The sequence below is a fragment of the Zootoca vivipara genome, chromosome 2 (genome assembly GCF_963506605.1).
Source record: "Zootoca vivipara chromosome 2, rZooViv1.1, whole genome shotgun sequence".
In the NCBI taxonomy this organism is placed as follows: Eukaryota; Metazoa; Chordata; class Lepidosauria; order Squamata; family Lacertidae; genus Zootoca; species Zootoca vivipara.
The window spans coordinates 45,216,998-45,241,543 of NC_083277.1; the positions used below are offsets into that span (position 1 = coordinate 45,216,998).

The 24,546-nt window shown below is 43.0% G+C and overlaps 1 protein-coding gene and 1 long non-coding RNA gene across 2 annotated transcripts in view; one reads left to right on the forward strand and one right to left on the reverse strand.

The window, feature by feature from the left end:
- Positions 1–1,867: 1,867 nt before the first annotated feature.
- On the reverse strand, positions 1,868–12,502 carry LOC132591708 (uncharacterized). Its single transcript, XR_009557104.1, has 4 exons — positions 12,098–12,502; positions 3,753–3,860; positions 2,885–2,963; positions 1,868–2,068 (listed from the first exon to the last, which is right to left on the reverse strand). It is a non-coding gene; the product is annotated as an uncharacterized LOC132591708 (long non-coding RNA).
- FGD3 (FYVE, RhoGEF and PH domain containing 3) overlaps positions 11,702–24,546 on the forward strand; it is a 110,625-nt gene continuing 97,780 nt past the window's right edge. The window contains exon 1 of the mRNA XM_035106318.2: positions 11,702–12,007. Within this exon, the coding sequence (XP_034962209.2) occupies positions 11,995–12,007 (13 nt within the window). The 5' untranslated portion in view covers positions 11,702–11,994. The remainder of the gene's footprint in view (positions 12,008–24,546) is intronic.

A 24,546-nucleotide genomic window follows, 5' to 3' on the forward strand; every position in this document is an offset into this window, starting at 1 on the left:
AGAGAGTCATTGCTTTGTTCTCTCCTCAGCACCTCAGGTTGTATAAAACTCCTAAACAGGAAAACAAAAGGATTATAAACCCTTCACAACTAAATCCTCACAAATAATTTTGCATGCGTGCATGCATGTCCTCTATACTTGCGCAGAGTGCATTATTACCCCTCAATGTCCTTGTTTCATAAACCTACGTACCAGCACTAGCATTGCAACAATTCAGGCATTGCTAGCAGTTTATTCCTGTCAGCCTAGACAAGTGTCATGATCACTTTCTGCAAATTTATTGGCTATTCTGGGCAGTTTGACAGAACCATTTCCTGACATCTCCGCTTTCTGCAACTGCTCTTTATCACAACTAATGACAGCAGGGCTGTCTATACAGGGAATGTGATACCTGAAGCCTCTTTCTCCTCTAGGTTTTCCTTCCTGTGTATCTTGTTTGCTTCTTACTCAGATTTCACATCTGGCTTGCATTTTCTAAGATAATATTAGGTGAAAAGTACATGTTTTTTCCCCATTTTATACAGGGGGCCATAAACATGGGAGTCAGTTTCCTCTATTTGATACAGTATTGGGTATGGATATTAAAAAATTAAATTCCCTGTTGGTTGATTGACTGTTTGTTAAAACCATGTACAGTATATAGCACACTTCATTTCAAAAAGTACAAAGGCAGTTCAAAAACAAAGCAACAACAAAATAATATAAGAATAAAAAACAGCTCAGTAAAACAAAGTTTAGTAGTGAAGCTCACACCATTGTTTCATTTGAATACCTTTCAGGGAATAAAAGGACTATTATTTATTTATTTATTTATTTATTTATTTATTTAATTTTGTATACTGCCCTTCATCTGAAGATCAGGGGGTGGTTCACAACATAGAATCCAAAATACATAATAAAACAAGAAAAACCCAATAACCCCCATCCCACAAACCCATTTAAAAGGAATGTCAATCAGCCAAAGTCCTGGTTAAAGAGAACCATTTTCACCTGGCACCTAAAGATATGTAATGAAGGTGCCTGGTGAACCTCTCTGTGGAGAGAAATCTACAAGTCAGAAGCCACCACAGAAAAGGCCCGTTCTCATGTTGCCACCCCCAGACCTCACAGGAGGGTCCAGGTCGGTCCATATGGGAAGAGGTGGTCCTTGAGGAACTGTGATCCTGAGCTATTTAAGGCTTTATAGGTCAAAACCCGCACTTTGAATTGAGCCCGGAAACTAATTGACAGCCAGTGCAGTTGGGCCAGGATCCCTGTAATATGCTCAAACCGCCTTGCCCTGATGAATGAACAACCTGGGTCACTGAATTCTGCACCAGCTAAAGTTTCTGAATCCTCTTCAGAGGCTGTCCAATGTAGAACATGTTGCTGTAATCCAGGGGTGACCACTTCCCAAGTGACTGCGATCTACTCACAGAGTTAAAAACTGGCAGTGATCTACCACCCTTTGGGGGGTTCAGGTCAAAGTTGTTGAGCTTTTTTTTTAGGAACAAAAGCCCTGTTTTTTGGGTTTCAGGTGAAAGAGTTGTTAGCTCTTTTTTTAGGGAGGAGGAAAGCCCTGTTTTGGGGGGGGGGTGCAGGGAGAAACTGTTGAGCTTTTTTAAGGCGAGCTTCTATGGGGGGGGGGGAGAGGCTGTGATCAACCACTGATCTACCACAGACGTCCAGTGATCTACCAGTAGATTATGATCTACCTGTTGGACGTGCCTGCGTAATCTAACCTAGAGGTTACCAGGTTACCAGAGCATAGATGACAGAAGTTAAACTATACCTGTCCAGATAGGGGTGTAGCTGGGCCACCAGCCAAAACTGATGGAAGGCATTCTGCGCCACCGAGGCCACCTGAACCTCAAGGAACAGCAGTGGGTTCAGAAGTACGCTCGAGCTATGTACCCACTCCTTCAGAGCGAGTGGAACCCCTCAAGAGCAGGCAACCTGCCACCCATCCAGTGTAGGGAACCACCCACTAACAGTACCTCAATCTTATCTGGATTGAACTTCAGTTTGTTCCCTCTCATCCAGTACATCACCAAGGTAAGACAGCAGCCCAGCACATCCACTGCCACACCTGCAGATGAAAAGGAGAAGTAGAGCTGCTCTTATCAAACTTTGGACTATTTTTGTTTCATTTTTTTTAAAAAAAACATTTATATATCCTTCTTCATGGAAAATCCCAGGTGGTTTACAACAATTAAATACAAACCATGCTGTACAAGAACACACCCACCCCACCAGAAAATCCACAGTAGCAAAATTAAAATACTGTGAGCTAGGTAATAACAGCAGTGAATGTTTAGAAAATATAGAACACGGCAATATTCACCATGTCTACTCAGATGTTAGTCAGATGGCAGCCCAGTTCTTTAGCAAGCACCTAAAACCAGCCAGCGTTTGTGCTTCCCTAACATCTAGTGCAGGCAGGGGATCTGAATGCAATTATAAATAGACTTATCGGGATATGTGCTTTTCTGCTCACTGCCCTTGGACAATTATTCTCAAGTAACATCTCTCTGCTTTACTCTGTCTTTTACAAAGGATACTGAGTACATGGATGACGAATATTTGGCCCTTGAATTCAGGATTGTTGTGATGTAGCATTTAGTAGGTTTCGGCCTCCTGCTATGGTTTAACGGCACAGGATTACTATTGGAAAGTAGGTGGCAAACAGCTACTTAACTGTGGATGGCCCTCTTCCATGCAGAAACTGCTAGGTACTTCTTAATACTAGTGAGAAACTCAAGGAAACATTTCTATGCATGAATTAAAGAATTTAAAATACTACAAAGGGACCACTAGATGGTAGTACTGCACAAAATTGTCTTACAACAATCAATGCAAGTACCATAGGTGGAGATGTCATGCAGCTGTATTAGTCAGCACAAACCTTAAAATTCCCTTCTACTTGGGGCACTTGACTCCTCACTTCACCGTCATCCTTCACTGTGTCTCAGAAGAAATGTTTCCTTTGCAAAAAAAAAAAAAAGTTGTTATTTGTGTATGCTTTTTTTCAATAGGACCATGCAATCTTCTGAGGTTCACATCTTTCTTAATCTGGAAGTACTTGGGATTTTGGTTTTTAAAGGGTGAGGCATTTTTTTCTTGCATGCATCTAAAACAAATATATGTTGGTTCCACAATGTATTATTGAAGTTCTGGGCCACAGCTCTTCGTGTGCTGTTTTCAATTTAAACTTGCTTTTGTGTAATGTTCACTAGATGTTAGCCAGCAGCATTCACTGGAGAAGGGAGGACCCTCTGAAAGAGACTGGTGTGTGTTTGTGTGTGTGTCTTGGGGAGGTGCTTGGGGGAAGAGAAGGAGGAGAAGTCTTGCTGCGTAAGCAGAAATCCATTTAGGTGATATTGGATATTATTCCCCACTGTATTTAGGGTGTACAATCCAAGGAAGAAAGTATGTATTTTCTGTGGCCTACAGTGGTTACCCTGCTTCTGTGAGTTGCTATAAATATTGGCAAGCTAACAAATACTGTATCTGGCATCATTTATGCCTTTCTTAAATTATATAAAATCTCTGGATATCATGCATGTTTGCTGCTTGCCTCCTGGGCATAGAAAATCAGCTGATGAACTAGAGCTGGACTTCAAAGTTTCTGCTTTCCAGTGGTAAGGCCACGAAGGAACTCTGCTTCATCTGCCCAACTTTTATTATTTTATTTAAATATTATAATCCGATACAGCAAACAAACAGAAGGCCTGTAAAAAGTTCTTAATTGCTACAGTGTGGGATAGGCTCACCTCATAAATCCTTTATTCCTTGTATACAATATTTAAGGGAGGGATCATCAACTGGAGGTCCCAGGCCAAATCTGACCATATGAGAAGCTTTGCATCCTTCCTTGTTACCTAGAGTTAAAGAAAAGAAAAGAAAAGGGCAGTTATACTAACAGAACTCGACACAAGTCTATGAAATCTGTCCTCCTCCCATAGTAGCCATCCAGAAAAACTTGCTGCTGAAGAGGTTTTTTTTAAAGACATTTACACTGAAACCTAAACATTTTTACTAGAGTATAATAAAGCTAAAGCAAAAGGACACCTGGATGGTTAAAAGTCCAGTCAAAGGCGACTATGGTGTTGTGGTGCTCATCTTGCTTTCAGGCTGAGGGAGACGGTGTTTGTCCACAGACAGCTTTCCATGTCATGTGGCCAGCATGACTAAACTGCTTATGGTGCAACAGAACTGATGGAAACCAGTTCTGATGGAAACAGCTGATGGAAACCAGAGCGCATGGAAACGGCATTTACCTTCCTGCCGGAGCGGTACCTATTTATCTACTCACACTGATGTGCTTTCGAACTGCTAGGTTGGCAGGAGCTGGGACAGAGCAACGGGAGCTCACCCTGTCACAGGGATTTGAACCACCAACTTTCTGATTGGCAAGCTCAAGAGGCTCAGTCAGAATGCTTAGGATTGTACTGTTATTTCAGCGATGAGGGATGGTTATCAGCATGAAATTATAGCATCATAATGTGTGAGCTAGTGCTGTGAGTAATGGCAAGGATGAGGAGACCTCATCTGTATTTTTCTCCTCTTGATCTCAATAGTTCAGCAGGAAGGCATCACCAGCTGCCATCTATATTGGTCATCACTCTAATCTAAATTATATTTGTGTGACCACCTGCCTTTGGCCTTGAAGCCGCTGTTGCTCTGAAGAGCAGAGGCAGCAGATGTGATAGATAGATGATCAAATATTTGCTTTGATGGTAAATAAGAGGGTGGAGGAGACAACAAGGACTGCATATACAAGAATGGTTAACATTGTCCAGGTGTGTTAAACAAATAAATGTCAAAGTGGTTTGTTAACAACAGAAGTGCAGTAAACAAGTATTTTCATGACAAAGAGGTCTCACGCCATTTTTGAGATAGCATGATATCTTAGAGAATGCATTGTCCTGTATCTATCTGCCCATATATTAACATCAGAGGAAGATAACGTTCCTGGTGGTTGCTGGACAAGTGTGTAGTGGAGGACAACAATGGCTTCTCCATCCATGCCTCTAAAGAGAGGGAATTCTAGAGTCAGGGAGCAATCTCACACCCGAACAACATGTGCAAGACTTGCCAGCAAGCCGCTCAGAGTAGCAGGGAAAGTTCCCCTCCTCTGGAGAGACCTGAACAGCACTTGTTTGAGGCCCTCTGGAGCCCTGAAAAGCACTCCCTGTATGTTCTTTATTTGTATGGTCATACATTACTCTTCCTTTCTTACATACATTCCTGCCAACCTAGCAGTTCGAAAGCACGTCAAAATGCAAGTAGATAAATAGGTACCGCTACAGCGGGAAGGTAAACGGCGTTTCCATGCGCTGCTCTGGTTTGCCAGAAGCGGCTTTGTCATGCTGGCCACATGACCTGGAAGCTATACGCCGGCTCCCTCGGCCAATAATGCGAGATGAGCGCGCAACCCCAGAGTCGGTCACGACTGGACCTAATGGTCAGGGGTCCCTTTACCTTTACCTTTACATTACTCTTAAGCATAGATGTGCGCATGAGGTGTGTCAACCACACTCTAATGCTCAGGCAGACCCCCTTTCTTAAGGGGGAGGGGGGATCAAGGGAAGCAGAGGGTTGCAGGAAGAATAAAAAGGCTGGAATAGAACTGCAGCTTCTGCCTGCATCTGTCCCTGGTGATTGGCTCCAGCAGCAGCAGTAATGGAGGAAGAGGGACTTCCTCCTCTGCAGGATTCATTCCACCTTTTTTCTTCTGCCTGTGTCTGTCATTGTCTCATGTCTCTGTTTCCATTGGAGCTTCGCTGGCCACCTTTTGCAGAGAGATCCATGGGAGTGAGGGGCTGCTTGTGTGCTGCACAATCAAGGAGAAAGAGGAGTCATCCAGCCCTTGGCCATCCAGATCTGTCCTGCTCTGGTCAACTTGGCACAGGTCTTCTCTGCGGGGAAAATCTCTCTCTTTTGGTTTCTTGACCACTTTTGTTGTGGTTGTTATGTTGGCTTTTTGCCTCTGTGCCTCTTCCTTGTCCTTATTTATTTGTCTTGTTGTTTCCCATACCACCACTCCCTTCTTTGTTGAAATAAATAATCAATAAAAATATCTGGGTGCACACCCCAATGCTGTTAAGGAATAATGTCTAAGGCAACACCCCTTTCATATTCCAGTGATAGAAATCTTACTACTGTACTGTATGCCACTAGCTTGGCTGTGAGTGCTCCAGTAAGGAAGAAAAGTACTCCCCCTGCTGGTCTCCTACTGGGTCTAAGCCTGATACTATACAGCAGTGGTTTTCAACCAGTGTGTTGCGGCCCCCTGGGGTGCCTTGAATAATGGTCAGGGGTGCCGCGGGCAACGCTGGCCTCTTTCCCTCTTTCCTTCCCTCCCTTCTCTGATGCCCTCTCATGTCTCTGCCTCCCAAAGGCTTACATAGTTGTTTGTTGTAGCAGCCCCGGCTACAAGCTCCGCAGGTAAGTGGTGCCTCTGGGGCTGGCCAGGGGGTGCTTCCCAGGCCCCGGGGGGGGCAGTGTGAGGAGGCACCTCTCTTTGGGGCAAGGGGGGGCAGCTCAGAGACCAAGGGTGGAAGCTGCAGATGCCCAGAGGAGAGAAGAGGCTGAGGGAACACTCCACAAGGGATGGTGTTTGAAAAGGGCTGAAGGGCTGCCGGCTCTGCAGGCAAGGGGTGACACAACTGGGCTCCTGAGCTTCACAGGGATGCTGAAGAAAGAATGTGGTTGGTCAGGGGAGCTGTGGACTCAAAAAGGTTGAAAACCTGCTATACAGCAATGAGTTTTGCAGTAACAGCAGCAATGTCAGTGTGACCACAGTGTGTGATGAAGCGACTAGACTACTGGATTTAAATATGAAGCCTGCCATGTGACCTAAGGCTAATTGACTGCTTTCTCTGCCTAATTTACCTCAGGAAGTCATTGTGAGACTCAAACAGTGCTTGGAACTTTTATTCTCTTTGAGTATTGTATACACCCTCACACACACACACACACACACACACATTCTCTCTCTCTCTCTCTCTCTCTCTCTCTCTCTCTCTCTCTCTCTCTCTCTCTCTCTCTCTCTCTCTGTTGCATATACAAGTTCCTTGAAATGGGCTATTTGTTAAGGACATCATCAGAAGTATTAACTTATGGCAAAAAACATTATTATCACAAAAAACCTGCTCAAGCCAGCTGTTTCCTGAAAACAAAATAAAAACAATAGTATTTTAGAAACAAACCAGAGCATTTGAGTGCTTTACAGATCAAAATGTTTAGGTAATTTTGAGATGTTGCCACTTGCTGTTTGAAGTAAAGACATAATAAAGTACTTGTGCTAAGGACAAACATCACTACAGTACAGTATTAGGCTGAAATCCCACTGCATTGAGTGGGACTGAATCAGAATAAGCCATCCATTGGATCAGGCTGCACACAGCAACAGAGCCTTAACTGTCCTGAGCATGTTATTGTTCTGTTATGTTTGAACTGTGGCAGCAGTTCATACAAGTGCACCCTATTGATCTAGTTGCATGTGCTCATGTACCCTTGGAGCTTGTGCACAGGTGAGCTGCACCATGAATTCCAATAAAGCTAAACATATGTGTGAATTGTGGACATGTGAACCCTCTCTGCATTTAAATGAATAGAACAGCTTTGTGGGCAGAGAACTGTATGTGATGCTTGATCCAGGGGACCTGTGTTTATCTCCTTCTTACCCAGGAAGTCTTAATAGCAAGCAGTTGCTGTAGCATTTTTTTCCAGCCTATTCCTCTAGCCCCAGCCATATCTGTTTCCTGAGCTATAGACTGCTTGACAATGAGTTATTATAAACTTGCACTCTGAAAGCCATTTCTTAGTATACATTTCAGTTTTCTGCATCCAGAATAACATCATAGAGTTTGGTGTAAGTATAACTGTGCTTCCCATTTGTGGCATAATTGTAATTCACTGCTTTGCTGTTTGTTTACATGTGATAGGATCTCAGTCCAAAGAACTTCAGTAGCAAAGTTCATAAATATTCAGGGTACAACAATTTTAATTCATCTTCATGAGAAAAATTCTTGTTGAAGGAAGTGGGCTCTAATTTAAAATCCTGCCATTTATAAATAGGGAGCTGTTGCACAAAGGAAGCATTTTGTACATTCAGTAGAGTATCATATGATGGCAAAAGCACATGAGGGTCACCCTAAGGATTACCTCATACAACAGTGAATGAAACACATATCTCTTATATGAAAATTGTGTCAGGAGAAACTATCTACTTTCAGATGTTGTGGTTTATAGTCTCTGATGACTCATAAAATGCAGAGGAATTTATATGCATAGATTTATTTATCATGAGCATATTTTGGGAATCTTCAGTAATGTGAAAAGCATACCACCAGGAAGAACAGAACAGTGCACAAAATGTTTTCCTTCTGGATCAATAGCAATGCATTATGGTGAGCAAAAATGAATGAGTATATAAATTCAAGTTGAACCGATCCTCCTTACTCCTTGTGCGTTGCTGCTCTTGTGGCGTAATGAGATAATGAAGAAAAGCTCCACGTTAAAATATTTCATTTTGCACCAGAGACGGAAAAATAAAATCTGAACTAAAGCAGCTATCCTCATTTACTGGAAATGCTGCCTTTATGATGATAACCTCAAATCAAGTGTTACATACCATAGATTCTATTATCTCCAGCTCTAATTGCGAGATGGGAAGTACCAGGAAATGTCTCACTTAACTCAGTGACAAAACGTGATTAGGACTGAGCTGTTTGTCAAATCATTGCTGAAAAAGTGGAAAATCATAACAGAAACTTGTAATGCCTACCTGCGTGAAATGTACTCCACAGAATGGTCAGCATGAAAGATGTGGACTCCTATTATACAGGAAGTACCACGAAGTGTAGTTTTTAAAGGGTATTTTGACACTGCTTGCTAATAAAATATATACAGTAGTTGGTGTTGTATATGAATGCTTAAGTCCTTTCCTCCTACAGTATAGTAATAACACTGCCTTTGTGATTATTTGCATTTTCATTAGCTGCCAGAGACTACGATTTATTAAGTATTATATAGCCTATTTTTTTTAGTCATTCTGGCAGGTTCTCTTTTCTGATGTGATTTGTAATGCCAACTCCACTGTGGAATATTAGATGACAGCAATGAGTAATAGATGAGCCTTACATTTTGCCTTGGGAGGCAAATAAAATTCAAACCACATTAGTTAAGGAGCACTAGAGCTGAACTCCTCCCCCTCCTCCCCTACCCACCCAGGTTTTGTAGTGTTTCATGTGGCAGCTTAAAGGAAACCACAAGCACTGAAAAACCATCAACCCTGTTCTTTCATCAATGAGATACATAAGCCTTCTTTTAATTTCACACTGGCTTTCAAGAATAAATGGTATTTCCACACTGATAACCATCCCCTCCTCCTCTCCAAGAAACCAAACACAGGAAATACACTTTTGGCCTGATCCTACAAAGCTGTTATGTTATTCCCATATGTATAAGCACAGGGCTTTCCCCCCCCCCCCAGCCGGAACACCTCTCAGGTGGGTGCCCATTGCCATTGTAAAAAAAAACCCAAGGGTGGCGTTCATAATGAGTTCAAGCACCCTCTTTTTCTCAAAAAATAGTACCGTATAAGCATTTGCTCATAAAAAACAGCAGATATCATGGCAAAATAATGCACCTTCCTTGTTGCTCTGTTCCCATGATACCCCACCTTAAATCCCAACGCTAGTTTTCTGTCCACTCCTGGATACAGCACAAACCCTTGTCCTTACCTTCAAAGCTCAGGTCCTCCCCACACCATCTTACTACTCTTATGACTCAAACCACACTTTCTTGTCACCTTTAGTCCTCCAGCTCTGCCACTTGACCATCTGCTCCCTCAAAGGACTCCCCCCTTTTGTTGTTACACTTGTAACGACCTATGTCCTGTAACCTGAACTACAATCCTTTTTGGCCGAAGAAGCAGGGTAAAAAAAAGCTTTAAAGTTAACAAACAAACAAACAAATGTGTTTATCCGACCCAACAATGTCTTTCTGTAATCAGGCACATAATTTTAATCTAATTAATTGCTACAAATTTCTCCATTATCATCCTGAGACTATTAGAGGCAAGAGGCAAGAAGGCACCCTTTAGAAAATAGAAGTCTTGTCCAAATGAGAACAAAAGAGAAGACAAACTTCGGCAAAAGGAATGCAAGCAGACAAGAAGGAATGCATAAGAAAAAATCAAGGAGTGCATTGCTAAAAACAAAAAAGATAAGCATAAAAAACCCACTTTAATTACATTAGTAGGCAACAAGAGACTAGCGAGGGAGGTGGTGGAACACTTGGATGACAAGGGAGTCAAAGGTGATACAAGTGTGAGAAGTGTGGGTTCAAGTGCTATGGGTCACATCCAACCTATACATTTAAAGCACTTGGCTTTAAAGCGTTTTTAAAAGTACATGGATTTTCCATAAAGCTCACCATCTCCATCTAGTGTCACATTGTATATTGCACTTAAAACACAATTAAAATGTTTTATTTGCAGCTGTATAGCTGAGTCCATAGTCTAATCTACTGCAATGCAAGAATCACAACACACAGTCTCTCATCCAATTTGAAACCATACTGGACCCTGCTTAGCTTTGCAAGTGTGCTAGCAGTTTCATTGCTGCCAGTTGTATGTACCGGTACATACTTTAACATAATGTGACTGAAAGCTAGGAACTTAAAGTGGTAGTGGGAAATAGTTTTCAAGGTGCATCTAGTACCCATCAGCACCATCACCAAGGCAGAGAGATGTCATAGGGCACCTCCCGGGCCGATGCCTCCTCCTTTCAAAAGGTAGGGTTGCCATATGTCTGCAGCAGTGTCCGGGCAGAAATCAGAAAAATGTCCAGGAAAAATCGGATGTATGGCAGCCTGTGCCAGCAGTGCCTTTTTTTTTTGGATAAAAATAGCTCAACAACTTTTCTGTCCAGGTTTTAACTGTTTGAAATATGACAATCCGACAGAAAGTGACAGCTAGTTCAATCTTTAGTCAATGCTGCTTATTAGAGTGGCGTCCCTTGCTCAGCTGATGTATTTATGTTGTTAGGGCACTGACTGTTTACATATTAAGTTGGATTTAAATGAACTAATGTGTATTGTTTTAGTGCTTCTTGTTCTGGGATTGTGCAGACAATGATGAGCACATTCGAATAAATAAGTAAACAATGTTAAAATAATGATCGGTCTGGCCCTGCCCAGGGCACCCATTACTCAAATATTTGCCAGATTTTATCACTTTGCTTCACCTCTCAAAGGCAGGTGCATCTTTGCAGAAGACCTGGCAGTAAGATTCCCTCCTGCAAGTTACTCCAAGAGTGCACAACACTGAGGAAGATTTATTGTTTTATATTAAGAGGAGCAGAGTCTTACCAAAAGATCCTTGTTGCTTTTGCTGCACCAGACAACAAAAGACCAAAGCCAAACTTTTAGCTAAGTTGGGACCCCCCCCTCCCCAGGCCTTCTTTTTACCCACAATCCCCCCGACTTTGAGCGAAGCCAGAAGAGGCTTCTCGTTCTTCCTGGCTGTGGGATGTGAGCGGGGAGTGGAAGAAACCTGAACCCAAAAGGCGCCCACCCCCCTTTCCCCGCTGCAGCTGCACCTGGCGCCTTGGCAGGCTGGGCACGTTCCTCTCCGCCGGGCCGCACGCCTTGGTCGGCCGGCCCCCAACCAGGAGAGCGCACGAGCCTGGCTCTCGGCGGCGAGGGGGTGTGGAAGGCGAGGCGGGCGCCTGTGTGCGGCGAGAGCCGCGGGGACCGCGGTGGCGGGCAGCCCTGTCGGGAGGCGCGCCGCCGCCGCCGCCGCCTCCCTCCTCTTCCTCCTCCCGGCCGGTGCCTCAGGGCGAGATGCAGGCGCCGGAAAGAAAGCGCGCGCGGGAGAGACAGCGAGCGGCTCCCCGCGTCCCCTTCTGAGGGCGCCTCCTTCGCCGTTGTGCAGCCCAGTCGTGCGCCTCAGGGCCCGTCCAAAGCTGCGGAGGCGCTTCTCCCGAGGGGCATAAAACGGAGATGGAGCCGGAAGGTGAGGTTGGGGTGGCGGGTGGCAGTTTTTGCTACTCGGGGGCGGGAGCGGGCAGGGGGGTGTTGCTAAATCTCTCTCTCTCTCTCTTACCCCTTTTCCAAGGCTCCCTGCTTGCATGTGCTTCTCATGTCCCTGCGCCTCGGGAAAAACTTTCCGTTCAAGTTGGCTTGGGACTGCCAAATCTCACTGCACGGAAGCCAAAGTCCTGCATTGTTCTCTGTCTGCCCCCCCCCCCTCCTTCAAGACTTTCCTCAAGGTTTGATCGAGGGGGAGCTTGCTGTCTGGCGGCGGAATGTGCTGGAGTGAATGGGCTTTCTTTTTTAAACTTCCAACATGCAAGGTTTCGCTGGAAGTGTTAATATCAACCGACTCCCCAGACCTGCGTTTTCCTTGAAACCAGCCTGGATTGCCTGCTAATAAATCCGGCGGCCCACATTTCACTCAATAGGCGCCAAATGGTTTGTTCTGGCTCTGCCTTGGAGGGAAACACCTTGCTGAAAAATGTGGAAGGTTGAAGAAAGGGAGAGGACAGGGGTTTATATATTTTGGCACATGACCTCCTTTCTTGGTGTGATTAGAAAGGATTGGATTGATGTGCATCTTAATGATGATTGTACCTGTGGTTAGTTTGTTCCTGACATTTTTCAAACAACAATACTGGGGAAACCCCTTCCTGATGGTTAAGAATTCAATGTTGGTTAAGACTGTAGTCTTGTAGCCATGCTTCCAGTAGTAGCTTGCCACAGATACTTGGAAAGTTCTCAGTGTAACATATGACGGCAGGTGCCAACCCCTTTTTGCATTAGCACTTGACTGCCAGGTACAGTATACTGGTTTTGAACATGGAGCTACTCTCCATTGAGTGATTTACTCCCTTTTGATAAATGAATTAAAGCTAGTGTCTGTCACAGTACTTTGCAGTGGCAGATTTCATTAAGCCAGATCCATTGTGTGAATAAGTGCTACCTTTTGGCTTTGTCTGTGTTGAATCCGCTGCCTCCTAGCATTTATTTATTTATTTATTTTAAATCATTCTGACTCCGTTCCTCAATAGAAAGGGCTTCCAGAGCAGCTTCCAGGTGAATAAAAAGAAGACAGCCCCTGTTTTCAGATTTACAATTTAAAAGAGAGAGAAAGAGAGGCATAAAAGGAGAAAACAATGAAGAGGGGGAAGGGGAAAGCAAAATCAGGCAGCAGTTGCAGAGGCCTTATAACCAGCTGGGAAGGAAACAGTTCTGGGAGAGGAGGAGCCAAAAGGAGTTGGTCTCTCAACTTATCTGATGGAGATGATCAAATGGTTGCTGGTAGGTGACAGCTGAAGGAGAGCCAAAGGCAGCTGCTAGTGTCTCAATGGAGCCAATGGACTTGGTATTATAAGAGCCTGTGCAGTCTCTCCACAATGTTTATAATATAGTATCTCTACCTTTGTTTTAGCTTAAAAGGCCCCAAATGCTTCCCAAGAGTGAAGATGTTCAGTGTCTAGCATATGGCTCTGGCTTTGTGTGCTTTTAATGTCTAGCCCCTGATTTTTTAATGTTCTGGTTTTTTTGTTGGGAAGATTGTTGTTTTAATGGATTATTTTAATTGGTTAGCCACTCTGAAAGCCTTTTGGATACAGGAAACATAGGAAGTTGTTTTATACCATTGGTCTGTATAGTTCATTGATTCATTCGGTGGTTGGTTTCAGCTGGATCTTTCCCAGCTCTGTGCCTGAGGTTGAAGACTGAAGGCTTAAAGGGTGGGATATAAATATAATAAATGTCCAGTTTGAGGTGGGACAACCAGAATAGTACATATTATAAGACATTAGTAACCAAAGCTAAGCACAGTAAAAGAAACTCTGTATACTTATTCAATGAAAAGTTCACTTTCTTTGTTTTTCTATCACTTCATTAATTGTCTATCATCTGTTTGCTTTCTGGGACAGAGACTTCAATGCTGTGAATAGTTCCAAACATCTTGGGTGCTGCTCCTATTTTCTTTCTTTCCCCTTACATTAAACCAACTTCTTCGTTGAGGGCCAGGATACAAGTTCAAGTTAACAACTGACTGCTGATCTGGCCTGCCAAGATCATTGCGTGGTAGATTTGGCAGACTGGAACAGCTGCTGCGTTCAATTATTGTTCAGTGGGAATGTATACCAAGTGCATATTGCATCTTGAGACATCCCAGGAGTGCTTGAAGCAGGTTCTAAAGATTTCACCAGACCTGTGAGGTTAGGGTTACCTTTAAAGGCTTCGACCTGTTATTCTCTTAGAATTGCTAAGGTAGAAACTGAACCCATTTCCCCTCTTAAGGATGCTTGCTAGTTTCTATGTGCATAAAAGGTTTATGCAAGGCCCCAGATTTGCATGTGCTGTTCCTCCCCTAGTGTGTGTGTACAGTATAGCATATATTTGTTGCCCTTTTAGAAACCTGTTTGAGGTATTGCAGTGAATGTAATGCTATTTTAACTTTTCCTGTTCATAACCACTGGCTTACTGAGGTATCTAGCATATTTTAAAAAGAGCGAAGAAAACTGTTTGAGACGCATTTATAGAACATTTGAAACTGTTCATGCAAACCTCATATTTCCCACAGTTTCTATTTCCGAAATGCATGTTGAAGTTCAGTATCAAGCATATCTCCACCACTTTCGGAAAGAAAAGAGGTGGACAATTCACAGTCATTTGGGCCTGTCCCAGCCTCTCTAAAGGTCTGCACTTGTAATGTAATGTAATGGGCTTTTTTAAGGTTTGAGGACGATGTAGAACAGCTGATGGTTCCCTGTATAAGAACCAATACTGTTGGGACAGCCTTGTATTTTGGGAACAGCCTTACTGTATAGGGGGGGAGGTGAATAAGGGAGGGGGACATGATAGAGATATAAAATTGTGTATCGTGAGGAGAAAGTAGATACTGTAAAGAGAATTCCCCCCTCCTTCTCCCATAATACTAGAACTTAGTCTTATCCAATAAAGGTGAACGTTGGAAGAATCAGGAAATACAAAAGGAAGTACTTCTTCATACACCACATAATAAAACTATGAAATTAACTACTGCAAGATATAGTAAAGGCCACCAACCTTAATGGATTTAAAAGGGTTTTAGACAAATTAATGGAAGGCAAGGCTATCTACAGCCTCTAGCTGTGATGGCTGTGTACTTCCTGCAGTTTGGGTTGGGATGTGCTATGCTTCTGAACACCATTACCGGTAACTGGGGAGCACAAGTGGGGAAAGTGCTGTTGTGCTCATGCTTATGGGCTTTCCATAATACATCTGGTTGGCCACTGAGAACAAGTTGCTGGACTAGATGGACCCTGGTGGTCTGATCCAGTGGGATTCCTCTTATGTTCTTATACCACTGATGGGCAGGGCCTGAGGCAAAAATGGGCAGAGCAACACATGGAACTTTAGTGTTTGTATAGTAGATTACATCCCAGCTATGCAAAAGTCAAGGGGCTACACACACACAGGGAAGACACACCTCTCCAGCCATCCATTGAAGCAGGACCTGGAGAAAGAGGCCTATAAGTCTGCATTTGGGTCTCAGGTTACCCAATACTGATTTACGGTAGGCTTAGAAAGTAAAACAAAACCAACTTGGATCTGTGTTGCTTTTTTCAGTCATCAACATGGAGCCAACTGGCACTTCATCCCAGGCACGCCAGTGGAGGAGGCTCTCCTGCCTTGCCACTCTCTTGATCATTGCATTTGGGGTTCCATTGTGATTCCATCTGTCTCCCCAGTCTGTTCAACGTATATTTAAGGCCAGTAGGTGAGAGGACAGACATAATGTTTAGTGGCACCTGATACCATATCTAGCCCCCCTTCGTTTTTTCTACAGGTACTGCTACAGGTTAGCTCAGGAGTTTCCAACCTGTTTAGGGCTGAGGGTCACAAATGGATTTTTGAGCAGGTGCTGTGGGCAATATTTCCTTTATTCCCTTTTCTTTGCTTTCCCCTGCATCAGCTCACACCCCACGCCACCAGAAATATGTCTGGTATCTGGGTAAAAGTCAGATTCAGTAGAATTACTCTGATCCATGAAATCCACAAAGAAAGAAGGGCTGAGTACCCATCACTGTTTGGCTCCCATGTGCTCCCACCACTGGTGTCTGAAGCTGAATACACATGACATTTGCCACAATCCATGTGTATCCTGTAGCGTCTTGATAAGTACTTTTGTTTGATGTACAGTGGTACCTCTGGTTACAAACTGAATTCGTTCCAGAGGTCCGTTCTTAAGCTGAAAGCGTTCTTATCCTGAGGTGCGCTTTCGCTAATGGGGCTTCCCGCTGCGTGCGTGCCTCTGATGTGCGATTTCCATTCGCATCCTGAGGCAAAGTTCGCAACCATGAGTAGCTACTTTCGGGTTAGAAGAGTTCGTAACCAGAAGCGTTCGGAACCAAAGGTACCACTGTATTCCTTTAAACCACCTTCTATTCAATGTGTACAGTTCAGACAGCCTTTGTACATGCACGGATAATAGCTTTTTTGAATAGGGTTTTTTTTGGAGGGAGTTGCAGGTAATGGGCTGTGGAAACAACCCTGCCCCCTCTCTGATGTGTACAGCAAGTGCTAATGCACTTGAAATTCATGGTATGTGTGTGTGTGTGTGTATATGTCCCCCACTGTGTTTTGAGCTAATGTGTACATAGTCAGGAAACGTGGGAAAGAGTGTCCCTCTTCCAACTTTGGCATTCAGCTGTCTATATGCTTCTCAAGGGAGAGAAAGGTAGCCACTCTCACCATTTCATGACCAAGGGAGCAGTGAGTGAGCAATGATTTTCATGTGGGGTGGGTGATGATGGCAGAGACTTCATGGGTTCCAGCGGAAGACCTGACCTTAAGGGCACCACTGCACCCGTGGAATAGAAGTTAGCAACTTCTGGATTACCTAGTGTACAGTTGTGTTGGAGGCTGGATGCAGTCGAGATGATTGAAGTTGAAAAGCTTAAACAAGTTCCGACTTACGGTATTTGAATTCTGGTTATGAAGTTTTTGCTTTCTTAGATCATTCAGGGTCACAGCACTGAGGCATTTCTACATTAACTGCGGTGCCTGAATGCTGGTTTTACAGTGGCCAGACAGGCTTTTCTCTATTCCACTTGCTAAAAAGGCTGCAGCCTCTCCTTTACAAGTCAGCTATGTAGACCACCTTTGCAACCTTAAAGTGGGACTTACACTTTAAAGACTTACATCTTTCATGACTGTTTGAGAGGTTTAGTTTGTGCAGAATGTGGTAGCCATCTCCTGACAGGGTTACATACTAGTACCATATTATAATAGCGTTCCAGTTTATACCAGCTCCCCATTGTTTTCTAGGGAATAGCTGCTGATGTTTTTGAACTTCAAAGCCACGGACAACTTGTCCCTGTGTTCTTTAAGAACATATGCAGAACCTATAGGGCGATTGTTTCTTGCTCAACAAACCATTTATAGCATAGTTTAGGCTTCTTCTTTTTTTTTTTTGCTGTCTTTTGTATTGTATTGTATTCAGTTCATTTGTCCATGTAGCAGGCATGCTGCTCCACTTTGGTGTAATTCCTAAAAAGGCAATAAAATACACAATGATAAAATACACTATAGGAAACAGTTGGTTTCCAGGAATCATAATGTAAGCACATTTCAAGTCCCTCTTTTGGTAAAATATAACATCTTGGGATGTTATGAGTAAACCTGCAATGTCTAAAACTCCTGAACAGCATTTCAGAATTATAAATGTGACAATCTTGCAGTGTTACTAACTTTGCTGTTTGGCTTCTTTTGTCTGACAACTCTGTTTTAACATATTTCCCACGACTGTAAAGGGTGGAAACGTTTCTTTTGAAACTGATGAAATGTGAGACTCTGTTTTCAATGGAATGTAGGGATGTACCTTATATCTTAAACTGCAGCTGCACAATATTCCTGGCAAACAAATGCTAACTTTGTATGCATAATAGGAATTCAGTTTTACAGCTATCTTCCATCTTCCATGTATAATGGCTAAAAGAAGTAATAATGTAATCACAAGAACCGCTGCTACAGTAAAGGCCCAGTTCCCATTTACAGTGCACATTTTAAAAGCTAGTTACAAATCTTTGGAAGTAAAGTTTTGTAATATTAATATTAATAGATTAATGAAAATGACATCACCTTAAATAGGTAGCTTGGTTGTTGCAAACTTGATTGGAGCTAGCCCATCTGATAAAGGTCTAGATGACATTAAGCAACTTAAATATAACGGCTCCAATAGTCACGTTACAGCCCTTTATCAACTTGTAAAGCTTATAGAAAATAAGACTGTAGTCTGAACAAGACTGTTTTGTAAATTATTTATAAATGCTGGCACCATTAACTCAGAGCTCAAATGTGAGGTTCATTGATTTCAGCAAAATTTACTTCAGAGTAGCTGATTAGAATCGAGTTCAAAATTGTTCTCTTGCATGCTAAAAGCTGGGGCTGGGATCTAAAGCTAAGCCAGCTTGCCATAACTCAGGGATGGGGAACAGCTTTTGTTAAATTTATATCCCACCCTTCCAGTGCTCGAAATTCCCAAGGCGTCTGGTGTGTTTTGCTACTGGTGCAACTAGGTAGAGATTCCTGGGTGCCAGATTGGCAACTGACAGTTCCATCGAGCCAGCAGACTCACACGCAACAAAAGATGCACTTCTTGGGGTTCTGTGCTGCTATGTGAATCATGGTCCCTTTGCTGGGCATCAACACATCAAGGAAAGTAAGTGCAGGGGGAGTGCAGATATATTTTGAATGTGCTGCAGCTTTTCCACAGGCCAACCAAATGGAACTCACAGACCAAAAGCAGTGAAGAGAAGGTTGAGGGGTGATATGATAGCCATGTTCAAATATATAAAAGGATGTCATATAGAAGAGGGTGAAAGGTTGTTTTCTGCTGCTCCAGAGAAGCGGACACGGAGCAATGGATTCAAGCTACAAGAAAGAAGATTCCACCTAAACATTAGGAAGAACTTCCTGACAGTAAGAGCTGTTCGACAGTGGAATTTGCTGCCAAGGAGTGTGGTGGAGTCTCCTTCTTTGGAGTTCTTTAAGCGGAGGCTTGACAGCCATTTGTCAGGAATGCTTTGATGGTGTTTCCTGCTTGGCAGGGGGTTGGACTGGATGGCCCTTGTGGTCTCTTCCAACTCTATGATTCTAAAAACCTCTGCCATAGTTAATACTATAGTTAACACTGTGGCGTTTGTACAGAGCTCCCAGTCGTTTCATGGACTATTGACCTGTACACCACTGCTTTATTCTTCCGCTGCCACCAACCAGGTTTCTTCTGGTGAAATACTGAGTCTCAGTCAGGTTGTAAAGTCAAAGGCTCTCCATTGAAGAAAATAGGCCAGTTGCATGACACAAAAGTATCTGGACTTTTAAACAAAAAGAACATTTTACATAATTACTGCATGCCTGGACTAAGAAGACGGGTAACTGCATTTACTGTGCTATGTTCAAGCTGCTTTACAGTGGATTGTGCTGCAAACCGCTTGTCACATTAATAATCTTTTAAAAAGTGTTAACACCTAGTTCAGTTTTCTGTCACTTTGTTAATTAAACTGGATTTTTGATCAACAGTCATGGTTAACTACTGAGTTTGTTTTCATTGCATCACATTTAGTTTTAATGTGGAAACTAACATTCCACTCAAGAGATAGCAATTTGTGTACATTGATGCCTATAGTTGCTCACCGCGTTTTCCATTATGAAAGTACTTGCCTATTTTTTAAACGGTTATTTTACCTGATGGGGAAAATGCTTAAAATGCTACACCATGGTCATATAAAGAAGAGATAACTCATTTTCTTCTTCTTCTCCACCCCACACTCTGATTTGTGGTCAGAGTGTTGTTTGAAAATAACATTCTAGTGGGTTTTTGTTTGTTTGTTTGTTTACTTACAGTCCCTTTCCTACCTAAGCAAGACACTGCTGGATATTTGCATTGGCAAATGCAGACCTGAAGCCAAAACTACAACACGTAGCTGCATCTACCCTGTTTCTCAAATTTAAGACATACCCATAAAATAAGCCATAGCAGGATTTTTAAGCATTCAAGGAATATAAGCCATACCCCGAAAATAAGACATAGTGATAGTCGCAGCAGCAATGCCGGCCGTGGCAGGAGGAGGAGGAAAAAAATAAGACACCCCCTGAAAATAAGCCAGTGTTTTTTTTTGAGGAAAAATAAATATAAGACGGTGTCTTATTTTTGGAGAAACACGGTAGTGGTGACAGGAATTGTATGGCTGTGCCAGGTAGTAGCAGCAGACTGGATGGGTGTCTAACTTGATCTCCACCTGCTACTTTTTTACTGAGAGCTCCTCCCTGCAGTTCCCTTTCTACTAGCCAGAATGATCAGACATGCGTTCACTACCTCAACTGGGGGGAAAGGAACTTAGGAAATTGCAGGAGGAAAATAGCCAAGTAGAGGAAAGGTTAACCTCCCCCTACCCTTTTGGCTGCTGCTTCTCTGCTCTCAAATCACTCTGTGTCAGAGGTTAGCAGTAGAGAAGCACAACAGTGTGCTGCTGTGAGTGTAGGTTAGGGCTGGCTGACATTCACCTCCTTTTAAAATTTCTTTTATTAAAACTTGAAAGAACAAAGAAAAGACAGCATACAGAAATATCAAGCATTTTTTTTAAAAAAATAGAAGAAGATAAGAATTAAAAGAAAATAGATAAAGAAGAAGAAACAGGAGGGCCACATTGCACTGGTCATATGCCACTGGTTGTTGTTGTTTAGTCGTTTAGTCGTGTCCGACTCTTCGTGACCCCATGGACCATAGCACGCCAGGCACTCCTGTCTTGCACTGCCTCCCGCAATTTGGTCAAACTCATGTTCGTAGCTTCGAGAACACTGTCCAACCATCTTGTCCTCTGTCGTCCCCTTCTCCTAGTGCCCTCAATCTTTCCCAACATCAGGGTCTTTTCCAAGGATTCTTCTCTTCTCATGAGGTGGCCAAAGTATTGGAGCCTCAGCTTCACGATCTGTCCTTCCAGGGAGCACTCAGGGCTGATTTCCTTAAGAATGGATAGGTTTGATCTTCTTGCAGTCCATGGGACTCTCAAGAGTCTCCTCCAGCACCATAATTCAAAAGCATCAATTCTTCGGCGATCAGCCTTCTTTATGGTCCAGCTCTCACTTCCATACATCACTACTGGGAAAACCATAGCTTTAACTATACGGACCTTTGTCGGCAAGGTGATGTCTCTGCTTTTTAAGATGCTGTCTAGGTTTGTCATTGCTTTTCTCCCAAGAAGCAGGCGTCTTTTAATTTCGTGACTGCTGTCACCATCTGTAGTGATCAAGGAGCCCAAGAAAGTAAAATCTCTCACTGCCTCCATTTCTTCCCCTTCTATTTGCCAGGAGGTGATGGGACCATTGGCCATGATCTTGGTTTTTTTGATGTTGAGCTTCAGACCATATTTCGCGCTCTCCTCTTTCACCCTCATTAAAAGGTTCTTTAATTCCTCCTCGCTTTCTGCCATCAAGGTTGTGTCATCTGCATATCTGAGGTTGTTGATATTTCTTCCGACAATCTTAATTCCGGCTTGGGATTCATCTAGTCCAGCCTTTCGCATGATGAATTCTGCATATAAGTTAAATAAGCAGGGAGACAATATACAACCTTGTCGTACTCCTTTCCCAATTTTGAACCAATCAGTTGTTCCATATCCAGTTCTAACTGTAGCTTCTTGTCCCACATAGAGATTTCTCAGGAGACAGATGAGGTGATCAGGCACTCCCATTTCTTTAAGAACTTGCCATAGTTTGCTGTGGTCGACACAGTCAAAGGCTTTTGCATAGTCAATGAAGCAGAAGTAGACGTTTTTCTGGAACTCTCTAGCTTTCTCCATAATCCAGCGCATGTTTGCTATTTGGTCTCTGGTTCCTCTGCCCTTTCGAAATCCAGCTTGCACTTCTGAGAGTTCTCGGTCCACATACTGCCTAAGCCTGCCTTGTAGAATTTTAAGCATAACCTTGCTAGCGTGTGAAATGAGCGCAATTGTGCGGTAGTTATGCCACTGGTGGGTTTGGTTAAATATTTGCGCACACTCTCAGATGAACCACATACACAAGCCAAAGCATGCACACACGCATTGGAAAAGAAATAAGAATGGCTTCCCTAGGCTCCCTCAGGTCTCATCCAGACTTGCCCTTGCCCTGCCGCTTTCCCCCGAGGAAACCTGATCTTTACCACTGAACTGGAGCAAACGTCAATCAGGTTTTCTCCAGATTGACATTTGTTTCCTGGGGAAGCAGCATTGAACAAGTGGGAAACTGCTCAGGCCCATGCTTTCTAGGCATGGGACAAGCACAAGTGTGAATGAGCCCTTAGATGAGAATGGCATGCTTTGTTAAATTTGTGGCACTGCATTTTACACAGTGTATAAATGTATTACTGGGGCATGGCAAGACGCGCCCTCCCCCCTTGAGATGTTTGGAAAAGGGGGATAGAGGGAATATACTTTTAGTAAAAGTTATATATATATATTTTAAACGCTAAATATTTCCCTCTCAAAATTAGGAAGTGCAGGCTAAAGCCTAGTGAAATGGATCATACTGCCTTTAGCATTCAGGTTTGTTTCAAAAAGCATTAGAAACACAAATGCATATACTGTACAGGATAGCCTTCCTGCCTATGACAACTCAGGCAGATGCTGCTGAATTCTATTAGCTTCTGTCAGAGAGCACAGACTCCACGTGATGCCAAACAATGGTTTTTTTGTCATTCTCACAAGCATTGAAATAATCAGGGATATCTCCACTGGTTTTTCCTATAGGCCTTTTTTTGATTGGGCATTGTGAATTTGTGAAATGTTCACAGTGCAATCCTACGTATGCCTGCTCAGAAGTAATTTCCATTGAGTTCAATGGGTTTTAAAAAGAATAAAATCTCATGTAAGTAGGTACTGGATAATAGCCTCTGTATGGGTTTGATGTAATAGTCTCAATTACACCAGTTCAGAATTATAAATAAGCTTGCATTCTGTGTGACTTGGTGCCTATATACACACCATTTTTTCTATGGTATCTGTCAAGTTGTCATATGGCACCATTGTGCACATAAAGAAATGGCAGGTTCAGGTCAGAAAAAGGAAGTACTGGTACTATTTCACACAGCACACAATATATTGTGATGAGCCCTGACCTGGATAGCTTTAAAAGGAAATTGGGTAAGTTCATGGAGAATAAGGTAGAATCAGTATTCTGCCTCCAGTGTTGAAGGAGGTACGCTTCTGAATTGCAGTTGTTGAGAATCAGCAAGGAAGGCTGTTGCACTCATATCCCACTTGTGGTCTTCTCATAGGCATCTGGCTGGCCATTGTGAGAGCAGAATTCTTGACCAGATTACTTCAGCAGGACTCCTTTTGCATTCCTTAAATACAGTCGTACCTCAGAAGTTGAACGGAATCCGTTCCAGAAGTCCATTCGACTTCCAAAACGTTCAGAAACCAAGGCACGGCTTCTGATTGGCTGCAGGAAGCTCTTGCAGCCAATTGGAAGCTGAGTAAGCCATGTCGGACGTCTGGGTTCCAAAGAACGTTCGCAAACCGGAACACTTGCAGCGTCCAGGAGCCAAAATGTTCAATTCACAAGGCATTCAACTTTCGAGGTACGACTGTATGCTCAATTAATATTTAGAGATGATATTTTATTTCATCGATATTTGTCACATCTCAGTTCACCAGTGCTTCTGCTACCTTCTCACAAATGTGCATATCCACTCTGAGAGATGTCCTTGCTTAAAGTTTTTGAATCAGTTAGCTGTCATATAATAGTCAAAAATTGTCTGGAAGAGACAATTGCCTTCAGAATTTAGCCCATCAGTTGCCTGCAGAACTGCTCCACATTATTTGTACTAATCAAAAGGAAAATCTTTGGACAAAATATGAGCACTAAAACAGTGATTGTAAGCTCTCAAATCGCTGAGGGGAACCTCATGCAGTCATTAGACAATAGCTATTCTATGGAAGATCGTAGTGCCACGCTGTGGAATGTAGACAACAATTCATTCCTTACTTTTGGACAAAAGATAAACAAGAGTTGGTTTATTGTGAAAAGTAGACTGGAGGTATGATAGGACAAAAGCTAGCAGAATTTTATTTGTAGAATAATTTTGAGTGGTCTAATATATAGGCAAATCCCTGTTTGCACGGGGGTTGCGTGCTGGGTCAATAGTTGGCATAAACACCTTCTGCCCACCCCCACCCCCAGTTCTGCCCCTGTTCTGTCCCCTTCTGGGGCTGAGAACAATGTGCATTTTGGCAATTGTGCGTCAGTTGGGTGCACGCAAAATGGTTGCCACCTGTATACACTTCCCTGGAAGTGAGCAGTGTTGAGCTCAATAGGAATGACTTCTGAGTACAGTGCATAAATACTTTCATACATAGCTTTATTTGCATGCTGCCTTTCCATAGTTCAGACTGTGCTCAAACTGGCTTACATGAAAAAATACATAATTGCAAACATAATAGAGCACTCAGAAGTAAACAGCCAATAGCCTATCTACACATTAAATAAAGATACAAAAATAATATCAAGAACAGCAAC